The 13,643-nt window shown below is 35.3% G+C and overlaps 1 protein-coding gene across 1 annotated transcript in view; it reads right to left on the reverse strand.

The window, feature by feature from the left end:
• FGD6 (FYVE, RhoGEF and PH domain containing 6) overlaps positions 1-13,643 on the reverse strand; it is a 52,956-nt gene that overhangs the window by 26,170 nt on the left and 13,143 nt on the right. Inside the window, exons 3-5 of the mRNA XM_007424631.4 lie at positions 6,661-6,841; positions 3,564-3,631; positions 3,445-3,475 (exon numbers count right to left, since the gene is read on the reverse strand). Coding sequence (XP_007424693.1) covers positions 3,445-3,475; positions 3,564-3,631; positions 6,661-6,841 — 280 coding nt within the window. The remainder of the gene's footprint in view (positions 1-3,444; positions 3,476-3,563; positions 3,632-6,660; positions 6,842-13,643) is intronic.

Raw genomic sequence — 13,643 nt, forward strand, 5'->3', positions numbered from 1 at the left:
AATACACAATAAACAGAATTATCTGCCAGCTTGAAACAGAATTTCATTGCTTGTTCTCTTGCTTCCTTCTCACTACAGTTTCCATATCCCCCAAACAATTCCAACATCTGTATGTTGGAGACATCAAGATAATCAAAACAGGATAAGATTTGTTCCAACATGTGTTCCTTACTGCATCTTTTTCCCATTCCTCCCCCCACCCCAACCCATTCCCATGTCCCCCCCCATCACATTTCTCATGTGTCAAAGGAGAATGTAACAGACTCCCTGACTCCTATTTTCCTTTTCACTGCATGGTTAAATTAAATTCACTTTCATAATCCAAGTAATGGTTATGCTTAGTAATGTACAAATGCAAATAAGGTACAGTAATTATATAAACAGATGCACAGCTGTTTGAAACATTGGCTTATATACAATTAAAAAAAACAACAGTACATTGGAGAAATGAGTATGAGTAGGCTTGCCTGCTTTTCTTTAGTTTATTGTAGCCTCCTTTAACATTACATGACCTAAAGATGGAATGGGGAGGGCTGCCTGTTGGTATTAAAGCCTAAAGGACATTAGATTCCAGTTAAAACAGATGGCTTTATTCATATGGAAATACAATGTATTCATATCATGGGAGCCAACTGGCAACATTTAACTAACTTTTTTGCATCCTTGGGGGTTTATGGCCTTCACATACACAGAAATAAGCCAAGTAACTGCTATTGCTAATAGAACCCATATGGAACCTAATGGTGTAAGCAACATTTAATTTGCATAATATTAACAGAATGTTTAAAAATGCTAGGGGAAAAATGCTGGGAATGTATGCACTCTCCATGTATTATGCCCCACTCTTGAATACACTTATGCCTCAATCTAGAACACAACTACCCATGAACATGGACCAGTCAAAGACAAACAACACTGAAGTGTAGCTCTTCTGGCTTAAGTCACACAATAATTACGCCTCCTCTCCACTTAGCCCCCAAAAGAAAATAACTCATGAATGCTTCCCACAAATGTTCCAGCTAAGCAAAAAGAGGAAAAAACCCTGAACACCCAAAATTCTATCTGTGCATCTGTTGATTCACTGATACAAATGTTAGAGGTTATATGGTCTTTGTTCTACAAAAGATTAGAAGAAAAATAGCTTTTCAGTAAGACAGATAAAAAACCATCACAAGTTCTTCACAGTCCATTACATGGAATCCAAATCTACTGTCATCTAAACACAATGACACAGAAAAACATGCAAAAAAGTGATTCCACTATATTGTCAAGCTAAGCAAAACTATAATGTTGCATGTCTCTCAGCTGTTATATACAGCAGTTAAATACATAACGAGTCTTTCAAAAGATTGTGCAATATACAGCCCTTTGTGTTAAATAAATAATCCTTTTTTGGTGATCAGGTTTTTTTTGCTAGCACTCTAACGTATTTATTGCTACCGTCAAATAATTCACACAGTGTAGTTCTATTTCTGCTGATCATCAGCATACACGTACTCTGCTGTCAGCTGGAAACTGGTCTTGGAACAGTTTCAAAAGTGACCTATAATGCTCCGATAAGTCATCCTAAATTTAGTGCATGTGGCACTCAGCAAACACTACTTCTGTAACAGTGAAACATGCTCTAATGACAATATTTAAATAGAAGATGTTTGTATCAGAGAATTTTCATGAAAGGAAATCTTAAATGTTCTTCTTTTAAGGTATAAAGCACTCCTGTCCATTGCCTAGTCACACTAGATTCTGATATGCAGATTATCACTCCAACATTATATGCAGATATCATCGTAAGAAAGCACATGTCCATTAAAAAAAATGTAATTCTGGAAAATGTTCTTTTCTTTGATATATTGATTCTTACTGTTTTTAATGTTGTACGCCATCTAGAATTTGGGCAGCCTCATAAATTTGGTACATAAAAAAAGCACTGGACTTATCTGACATCATATGTTCCTCACCCATACACCTGCCATGCTACCCAGATAACAGCTACCCAAATATCAGGGGAGTTAACAAGCACAAAGTGGTTTCCAGAGGAATCCTTTTTTAACCAGTGTCTGTCGGCCCAAATTCTAAATTTTCATTTACTTGCTGCTTGTGAAATTGAGCATTTTGTCAGGAATTCCTAATGCAGCCAGGACTATATATCTAAAGATGAACAGGAAGCAATTTATAGAATGATACAATAAGAAAGATAAAGGGATTTAAACAAAAGTGCTATGTGAAAATCTTTTTAAAGAAGGACTGGGTAGAGCTCTCACTTTGGAATATAAATTTTTAGCAGCCTATTCTGTAAAGCTACAGGTTCCTACTCCATCATTTTTCATAGTGATCATATTAATGAAGCCTAATGTTCTGCACCTGCACAAGCAAAAAGTTAGATCGAGGTTACTTTAAAAATACATTTAAAAACCTCATGGCTTTTAGCATTACCCTTCAAAATATAAAGGAATATAGTGGGTAGAGTCTTTGCTTTGCTTTATATTTTGTGGAGGTTTTTTGGATTTCACAGATGACAGGCAAAAAATTAAGAAATTCTGATCTGTCAAGCAGCCTTGGCCTCTGAACTTTGATTGCCAAATGAAAAGAAAAACCTGAACAGTCAGCTTTAAACCTAGCTTCCTAGCAAGTCAAGCTCACACACTTTTGGTAATACTTGAATATGTTCAGGGAAAAAAACAGTTACTTAAAAGCCTAGTTAAAATGAACGCTACAAGATTATTCAAATCTCCTTGCATATTTCTCCACCTCCAGTTTGATTGTTTTTTTAATGCATATACAATAAAGCTTACACATTGTAAGAGTAAAATAGATAATAAAATATCATTTACTATTCGATATTCCACTGTTGAATAACAATATGCAGCATTTGCTCCCAATGCAGCATTTAAAGATATTATGTTCTACTCTCCTTTAATTGTATGAATCTATCAAAAAGCTAAGTTTCCACACAGTCCTATAAAACTGACTCCATGGCTCATGGATCACAACTGTGACTACATTAAATCAATATTACAGTTACATTATATTTTCTTAGTATATGAAGGTTCATCTATGTACACACAAACGAAGAACGTTCAGATGTCAAAAACAGACCTCTTGTTCTACTACATTTTAGCCTTTCTGGGAATGTATATGAATTCCAATCTGCCTATCTTGTGCTTATTTTCAGCATTTTTAGCTCTTAATCCAAAGACCTAAAAATATTCTATTTCAAAACAGGACTCAGCACAGTCTACAATCCAAAAACATTTATAGCATTTGGGTCAAACATCTTGGTTACATCCTTTCTGTTTTAACTTGTTAGCAAAGTTCCATGCGATTTGGCCATTTGCAAAGGGGAACATTATAGCATTCCTAGTTTAAGACAATTTTTTAAAGAATTACAGAGATGATTAAATTCTAACTAAAAATATGCTTATAAAGGTGTAATCAAATACTTACAATGTGCAGAAGCTTTAGAACATCCACAAACCTATTACCAAAAGAAGAACAAAAATATATCAGTGGAAAGGGAAAGGGAAGGGAAAGTAAACTTAATTAAGTACCACACAGATACTTACACTTTCTCTGAGCTCATTATTTCTTTAGCAATATGATAAACCTTTGTTTTCTTTCCAGCTGCTTTAATCTAAAAATAAAATCAAATATTAAAAAAGCAACATTGGAATAGGAAAAAAAAAGCAGTAGCACTGGATCCAATTCTTTTACACATAAAATTTCTTCTGTAATGCTGTTGAATATAGTTCTATTGCTTATATTCAAGTGCATAATTTCTATATGCAGATTAATATTCAGTTAATTGACAGCTGGTTTCATTTCTACATATTCAGTATAAAGTGTCAGGACCTGCCTTAAAAATTGAATTTGTTATTTGTTGAGCAAAATTAAAAACTCCTAGAGTCAGGGTAAAGTTAATTCTATAATTATGGATCAATAACGAGAGCATTCCTCTCCAAATGTCTAAAGCTTACTGGGAGTATAGTCAAATGATGTTTGCTTCACTAAGCATTTATAGGTATACATTCTGCAACATGACATTGGTTTAAAAACAAAGTGTGGAATAAAACTAGTCAACACAAGAACTTAAAAATAAAACTATACTCTAAAAACATTTGAAATATATTCAATCATATGTACCTGTTTGGACTTTAAATTCATTATCCAGAGACTTATTTTCTGGTCCACTGGTAAAAGTATTAACCTAGCAGCTTTTACCAGCAGACTAGAGACTAAGGCTTTTGGGGTTGTGTCCTTATATCTTTAAAATACTCTTCTTAGGGAAATGTACACAACTCATTCACCAAGTTTTGGCACTCCTTTGGCACTCCTTTGTTCTAGTATATATTAGAATATTTCCTTAGTGCTATGGTTTAATAAAAAAGTAAACATCACAACAGATAGCTTTTTATTTATCTGTATAATCCAAAACTTACTTCAGGAAGGAAAGTATTTTGGAAGTTGAGCAAAACATGTACATAGCAATAAGTATGTACAATAGGAAGTAATCAAGATTTGATATTTTTGATTAGGTTGAGATACATAAGCATAAGCAAGCCACTTCTGATTTCATTTAAAGCTACAGACATTTTTTTTTAACTCTCAGGAAAGAAGCGAATTGTTAGACAACGTGTTCTCCACTACTAGATGTGATATGGGAGCAGGCTAGATGAGGCAAGAAAGAAGTTGCTTGCCAATTAAGCCTTAAATTCTATGAATGTTAATATGTTATGTCCTGGGAAAGAGAAACAGCTTTACAATTATGACTGACTTCTAAAACTTTAGTAGATTTAGAGGAACGTTCTAGCAAGAGGAATTCAATAATCAGTTATTTGCAGGAAGTAGGTCAGCTGGGCTTTTTATAGGAGGAGAGCTAAAAAAAACCAGGACTACATTCAGGATTGGATGGAGACAAAAAAAGAGTATAACTTCAAGGATAAATGTCATTTATCTACAATATGGTACTGATTTTACAGTAGTCAATTTCATCCACTATTCTAGTTTCCAATAAATACTGTTTTACTTGGGTGTTTTGTTGTTGTTGTTTTTATTTTATTATTTTTAGTTACCCTAAGAATTTGTCAAAGATAGCATGGAAATAGGTTTTTGTTGTTTGGTCACTCAGTCCAACTCTTTGTGACACAAAGAACATGGTGCAGTGCTGACCTACGGCTGATGGCTGTGATGAGGAAGAATCAGCCCTGACTCAACCCTGGAAAGATGGAGTAGGCTCCCAGAGTTTGGTGATCTTTGATTCTAGATGGGATAGCACTTCCCAGACAGAGCTGGTATACAGTTTGGGGGTCCTCCTAGACTCACAGCTCCTGCTCAAGGAGCAGGTGGCAGCTGTGGCTAGGGAGGCTTTTGCACATATTCATCTTGTGCACCAACTGCACCCATTCCTGGACCGGGGAAGCCTTGCTTATGGTCACTTACTCCTTGGTTACTTCCTGGTTGGAGTACTGCAATGTGCTGTATGTGGGGCATTCCTTGAAGACCACCCAGAATTTACAACTGGTCCAGAGTGTGGCAATGGCACAATGTTGGGTGCCCCTAGGTCTGCTTATGTTACACCTTGGTTGTGTAAGCTGCACTAGCTCCCAGTTTTTTCCAGGTGCAATTCAAGGTGCTGGTTATCACTTTGAAACTCCTACATGGCAGAGGGCCAGGTTATCTGCGAGACTGCTTCTCCCTGAGGTTATCTGCCCATTCCACCAGATCAGATAAAATAGGCACATTCCAGGTCCCTTCCCTTAAATTTTGCCATCTAATTGGATATAGGAAGCATGCCTTTTTCATGACACCCCCTGCCTTGTAGAAGACCCTTTCCCCCAGGATCCAGCACCCTTTTAGCCTTTCAGAAGACTATGAAGAGCTGGCTGTTCTAAGCATTTGGACAGGGCTAGAGCCTGAAAGGAATGATGATGGCTCCATCAAAGATGGCACCAGGTTTTTTTGGTTTTATTTTTTTTTTATAATGTTTGATTTTATTCAACTGTTGAAAGCTGCCTAGAGTTGTGTTTCTTAAGATGGGCAGACTTATAAATCTTTTAAATAAATAAACAAACATCAGATTGCCAGGATTGTCTTGTCAGTAATTCCTTCTCTTAGTTCTTGTAAGTTCATGTTCATGATATCAGTAATAGCATCTAGCCATCATCTGGCAGACTCTTTTTCTTTATATAATTTTTATTAAAAGTTTTAAGAACAATAATAAGAACTACAGCAAACTAATTTAGAATAGAAAAAGTGAAGAAAGAAAGAAAGAACAAAAAAGCTAAAAGTGCAATAAGAAAATAGAAAAAAAGAAAGATATAAAGAAAGATATAAATACATAAAGACGTGGCTTCCAATATTCTTCACAGCAGTTATAATTACATTTTAACCTCTCTCTCTAAAGGTACATCATGATTCTCTTCTTTCTATAATCTATCCTGTCTAATCATCAAAACCATAAATCACAAGTTCATTTTTTTTATTTTAACACAAAAAATCCATGAGGGGCTTCCAGTCCCTAATAAATGTAGATATTGTCTTTTCTCTAATCAAAGAAGTCATGGAAGACTCTTTTTCTATTGCTTTCATTTTTTACAAGTGTTAGGATACTCTCTAAGGACTTATGTGGAAATAGTTTATGCAAGTAAATATTAGCAGTCTTACCTGCTTGTTTTCCTGTGCATCAGACTCCCCTTTACTGGAGTCTGAATTGGTATCATCATCATCATCATCATCATCATCATCATCATCATCATCAGAGCTGTTCATATCTCTTGGCATCATTTCATCATCTGAATGTACATCTTCCAACATCAATTCTGAGCCATCACATTCAGCTGAGGACCTACAACATTGTATAACATAAGTAGAGTTCCACCTAATTGTTGGTTGAAGCACAGAACGCTGTTTACTACAGAAGCTTAATGCACCATTGACAGAACTATAAATTGTATAATACAATCCACAAAAAAAGAAGTAACAGTTTCATAAAGGAACACAAATCTTATTCAACCACAGTTGTTAACATGTGATCATCCAAGTCTCTTAACAAAATACCTTGTTTGTAGATGTCTTAAAATTGTTTTTACTGGTATAAATGTAATAATTTCTTATGTCTTTGATGTCACTCATTTTCTGTCCCACAATAATGAGGCGAGTGCTTTTTTTGTTGTTTGCTTATACAATGACTTCACAGTTATTTTACCCATACCCACCTTCAACCTAAAGCATATTGATATTAAAAGATTTCCCAAGGCACAAAGTAATTAAAATATATGTGATCAGTGTTAACGTTATCTATTCTACTATATAAGTATCAGTCAGCTCAGAACTTAGAATATACTTTCACAATAAATAAAAATACCCCAAGATGGTGTCATTTTTCATTAGCTGTACTCATCTTAAGACAGACAGACTATCTGTAATACTATCAAATAATGAAATGTTTTAAATGTTGCCTAATGAAAATCTTACCATGTATTTTGGAGGAGCACACTACTAAGCAAACTAAGTTAGTGTCAAAAATATGGGCTGACATTGTATTTTGAGTTAAGAATGGAATAGTATAAACTAGTTCAACCACACTAACTGCTCTGACAGAAAATGCTTCCATTTGTCTTGTGCAGTGCATAGCTATGCTGCTGGAAATGAAATATGAAAATCAAAATAGTTGCCTGAAGATGTTTTAGAATTAAAAAGCTCTACTATTCCAAGTGCTAGAATATTTGGGTATAGAATGGCTTTGTTAAGTGACATTAACATTCTGGGACACACTATGTAGACCATGAGAGGCCTGTTCTCACTAAATTAAAATGTGGTTTTGTTCTGACTTAGGGTCTTGTGTTAACGGAGACAATTTAGCTTTAGTTAACAAACCATAATTAAACAATGGCTTTGCCTGTTGTGTGGCCCCAAGCCAGAGTTCATATGTCTTAAACCATAGATTCTCAAACTGCAAGGCATAATCATAGAGTCATAAGCAACTTAGCAAATTATCACAATTTTTAAAAAAGTGCCTGAGGCACCATAATTTAGCTTAGACTTCTGAGCATTACTAAGCTTATCAATGAGTTTTCCACCTGCTTCCTTATCTGAGGCACAAAGAAATTGTACATCACCAACAATTTGTATTTTTTATGTTATTATTCACATTAGAGAAGATTATTTTCACACGTATACATATACGTAAATACAATCAAAAGTACAGTAGTATATTTCCCCAGTGAAACCATTAGTTTTATTCATAAAGGGTTGCAAAATTCCTTTTAAGGGGTTGTGATATCCCAAAATTTGAGAGCCCCTGGCTTAAAATAAAGACACATGCAGCTATATTGGAAAGCCTTCATTCAAACCTAAGACCCAGAAGGAACTTCTAAGCTGCAACGCAGCATAACCCATAATGCAGTGTTGTCCAAACTTGCCCACTTTAAGATGAGTGGACTTCAACTCCCAGAATTCCCCAGCCAGCCATTTTGGCTGGGGAATTCTGGGAGTTGAAGTCCACTCATCTTAAAGTGGGCAAGTTTGGACAACACTGCCATAATGTCTTTATAGTCCTGCCCCAGTATGAACAAACAGCTGTATCACAGCTTGGAAAAGGAGAGCAAAAGGTAGAAATGTCAAACTCCCAGAAAGGCCAGATGCTATGGTCACTCAGTTTCTCTCATACTTATTTCAAGAAACAGAGACCCATTAAAAGAGGATAATTCTGAATATCAATATATTTTAATCTTCATGCTAAAAATATAGCATACTAGGCTTAATTAAAACAACCTCCCACACTGTCATGCTAAGGATTACCACACATTAAGGTTTTTTTTGGGAAAAAAAACTTCTGCATAAGCAGTCATGTGAAATAAGTCACCACTGAGTCATTATACTGTTCTTTGAAGAAAAATAGCTTGTCACAGCCTGTAAACCAGCACGTCTTTTCATATATACCTACAGGAAGCGTTCTGGTTTGCTGAATGTAATTACTTGATCTTACTTTTAAAGCAAATTACAGCTCATTTACAATATAAGAATATTGCCTTAAATTTTCATCATGTTAACTTCAGAAGAGGTTAAAATATAAGAAACAGCCACAGAATCAGGTTTCATTCCAGTGACTGTACAGACAGATGCTCTCTGTCTTGACCTGCTTTTAGTAATCACGTGTAGCTTTTCCCCAGACATTCCAATAATTTCTTTGATCCCATCTATCCAATTTATCTGTCGTACTCTCTTTCTTCTATTTCCTCAACTTGGCTCAGCGTAATAATTTTTTGCTAATCCATCATTCATCATCCAGTCAGATGCTCCAAATATGTAAGTTTCTGCTTGCTGATTATCGCCTCAAGGAAGAGTCAGGCTTTATAGATCAATTGGTTGTTTATTCTTGCAGTCCATGATACACTTGGTTCCATTTCAAAATCAATAATTCAAAGTAGATGTGAAAGTATGTAGACCTGGCTTGAGTAGGAAGAAGCGAGCTATGAACCAATAAGGGAGGAGAAAAAATTACTCAGCCCTGGGAAAAGGAAAGCGTGAGAAAGAAACTCATAATAACCCTGCCTTGATTTTGTTTCTCATAAAATGTGGTAGAGTGAAACTGAAAGGCTTTGAAGATTTTGTTGGGCTACCTTACCACAATAAAGAGCATTCCTGAAATTCTTGCTGCTTCTATTTCTTGACCTTGCCTACTTCAAAGGGCTGACAACAGTCTAATTTCTCTAACTTTTTCTCTCTGTCCATTTTTAACAGCCATATCTTACCACTGGAAGATAATGCCTTTCACTATTCTGACCTTTCTCATCATGATATGTCATTATCCTTCAAGATTCTTATATGCTTTTGTTATTAGCTTCCTCCCTGGGATTAATGTCTTCTTTACTTCTCCATTTTTATCTGTTCTAGAACAGAAGAAAACAAAACTATCAAACTCACTGCTCTGTCAACTTTATTTAATTCCAGCTATTTAAATTCAAACACTCTCCAGGTAATACTCTCTTTTCAAACATGGGAGGTTAATCAACTTTTTAAAGATTTCATTCTTCGATAATTAAGGGCACATAGTTACAAAATTATAGATATTTTGGAGACTGAGCACTGCAAATAATCAAAGGAAAAGCATGGTAAGTTCATTAAAACCCATTATTTGTATATTTTTAAACATTTTGGAGAAAGAATAACAAAGGAACAAAACCATTTACAAATCTGAATTCTAACAACTTTTCTAATATACTTTTGTCTACTTTCATATGGCTGGTTATGTGCAGCTGATACTAATATCAAGATGACAGGATCTAAGCATAGAACTACATTTATGTTTTAAATTTAGGGAGTTTGTGTTTCTTTTGCAATTCATACAGAAACAAGTATTTTCTCTTCTTCCTTTCAAATCCATTTTTTTGCATCAAGTCTTTTGGATTATAAATTCTGAAAACAAGACTACTGAAATATATGTGTACACACACACACACACACACACAGCTGACCTCAATCATTTTTGATTGAACTGGATATGTTCAATGAGTTCAATGTAATATTTTATAAATATCTGATTAGGGTTGATGCACAATTTATGTTTTCTGGAATTAATTTACAATTTATCTGTAAAAAGGCATTAGTAGCTCTATTGGCCAAAAGAAAAGAAAAAAAATCAACTCTCTAGAGACAATATATTCATTAGATTAGCTAAAGTTTTACAAAATCACTGCAGGCTTTCAGTTTCAAAGAAAATACTAAATTTGGCCATTCGGCTACAAATTCTATCCTATTCAGGAAGGAGGAGACCTTTGTATCACTACACATTTTATATTACGTGAAGATCTATTTCCTGTCATCACTAAATAGTCCTACCCTATTTGACTTTAACTGACATCTTTTACCATATGGCACATGTCTCTGTGGATTTTGGATTAATTGATCTATATATTCTCTCAAAAGTATCAAAGCTTATCATTCATTTTCTGGAGACATACAAAATACTTAAGTGGAATAGAAGTCCTCTTCATGAGAATACCTGATTTTAGTATTTTTTCTTAAATATGGCTTTAAAGTATTAACAGATTTATTCTAGCTGTGTCCAGCAAATAAATAGGTAGATGATTTCTGATTATACTTTGCCAATAGTTTATACTAAAAGATACAGTGGTACCTCGGGTTACAATCTTAATCCGTCCCGTGACTCTGGTTGCTACCCAATGTGGTCGCAACCCAAAGCAAATTTTCCCATAAGGTTCAATGTAATTACCGTTAATCTGTTCCGGCATCTGCGGACCACGTGTCAGGGGCGGAAAAATGGCCGCGGACCACGTGGCAGAGCGGAAAAATGGCCGCGGACCATGCGGCAGGGCGGAAAAACAGCCGCGGACCATGCAGCAGGGCGGAAAAACGGCCGCGGACCACGTGGCACGGGCAGAAAAATGGCCGCGGACCACGTGGAACGGCAGGAAATGGCCATGGACCACATGTCATAGCGGGAAATGGCCACGGATACGGTTCGTAACCCGAGGTAAATTTTTGCCGCCGGAGCTGGTCGCAACCCGAAAAGTTCATTAGCAGAGGCGTTCGTAACCCAAGGTACCACTGTATTTACTCTGAATAAATAAGCTACTTAGCAGTTAAAGAGCTGACCTCAAATTTACAGTCAAGTAATATCTGATTCTGAAACATCAGTTCTCTCAGGCTATTGATTCTTCCAGTTGACAAACAGTCCCTGAGATGTCAAAAAAGTTGAGATTATGTCAAGGTTTTTTTAAATAGTTTTTTTAAAATAATTGTGCCCTATAAAGAGCCAATGCAAACAGAACAATTTACTATACCGGTTTCATCATGTGCTGTGTTCAAAACAGAAGATTAAAGAGAAGGAAAGACACAGAGGGACAAAAGTTTAAAAAACTATAAACAGGTCCCATCCTGCACAGTAGAATTAAAAGTGTGCCCCATTTGTAAAGCATGACATAAATAGTATAGGAAAACATCCAAAGGTACACTTCCAGAAATCAACCATTAAAATCTGGGGGAGACGGGCGGCATATAAATTTAATAATAAATAAAATTAATAATAATAAAATAAAACACATTTTCCATCAATTCAGATACACGTTTTGCAGTTTGTAAAATAAATCGCAATTGTAGGGAAGAAATACATAACTTACATTCTCTTCTTTGTTTTGTTGATCACTAATCTTAGCTAGTTTAAACCATAGCTCCTTATGTCCAAAAGAAAGAACTATGGTTTAATGTCAGTTTACAAACATAAAAAACAAGCTATAGTTTGGACCATGTCTCATATTTTATGCATTGTGTCCTATCCTAATTTTAGTGTATTATCAGTTCCTTAACATTTGTTCAAGGAATATATGACAACGTTTCTCAATTCAAATGCTGAAATATCTTTATTTCATGCTAGTTTGCTTTCTCATGGGTCACTGAGACAAGCAGCGCAAATTCTGCAGAAAGTAGAAAATACGTTTTCATAGCAATATGATGCTACACCCAAAGTAAAAATATTTTTTTTAATTCAAATAATACCAAATGAATGCTAGTTCTCCACATTTATATCTACAGAGATTATAGGAGCAACTCAGGAGCAAGCATGGCAAAACCATTCCCAGGTTATCATATTGATCACAACAATATGATCAATACTGTGGTGCAATATCATAACATAAGGAATGTATACTAATTTGTTTGGGTTTTATTTTATGCTATAGATACTATGGAATTCTTGCCATGAGAAGTGCTTTCACTGGCATTCATTCATGTTAATTAATAGTATACTGTCAATTCCTGCTCTTCCTGGGAACTTATTCCTCAAGACTAATGAGCTGTACATTAAGAAGAAGAAGAAATCTTTCACTGCTCAGATGTAGGTAACAACAGCCCTGATTGCTGCCATAAGGCCCTCTAGAGAAATAGCTTACTGTAACACGCAAGCAGAATTGCTTTTAGGTTCTGTAACTACATGCTGCAAGTTGTATGAATCCAATGTTTCCTTTTCACAGTCTCATACATAGGACTGCCATGCTGGCTATCTGAATTGTTCTCTAGCTTTCTTATATGTGCAGGAAATGTAGGGTGTGTTTCTCCCCTAGAGAAGAATTTAGATCATGCAGTCCCTGACTTGCAGTCTGACATACAGTATATAATTTTGAAACAGGTTAGGCAGATTGCCGGCTTATTTAGTAACACTGCAGTTTGGACAAGTTCAACAGCTACAAGATGAATATACCAATATCTGTTTTGAGACATTTGTAAAACTACACAATTTTATAATACTAACAGCAAAATTGTATGTATGCAGCATCTATCTACTTAAATGCTCCACTGAAGTAATCAATGAAGTTTACTCTTATTAAGTATATGCACGTTTGCAATCATTTCATCAAATTTAGTCCATGTTTGCATTTGTTATCTGGATGTCCAATCATGTGTTTCCATGTTCAACTGCTTAAGGACAACATTTGCTCACAGATTAGGATAAAAGCTATTGTTCAAAAAGTCAAATTGTTTATGCTATAAACTGCATTCAGACAAAGTCAAGACAGTAATCCTTCCAAAATGCTCAAAGAAAAGTGAAGGAAAGTAAACAAAATATAAAAATGGGAAAGTAACATGTTCTAAAAGAGCCACCATTGAAAGTCCCCTTGCTAACTATATAT

This window comes from Python bivittatus, unplaced genomic scaffold (assembly GCF_059951505.1).
Source record: "Python bivittatus isolate LINGU-HERP-01145 unplaced genomic scaffold, Pbiv_v1 ctg000330_np1212, whole genome shotgun sequence".
Taxonomy (NCBI): domain Eukaryota; kingdom Metazoa; phylum Chordata; class Lepidosauria; order Squamata; family Pythonidae; genus Python; species Python bivittatus.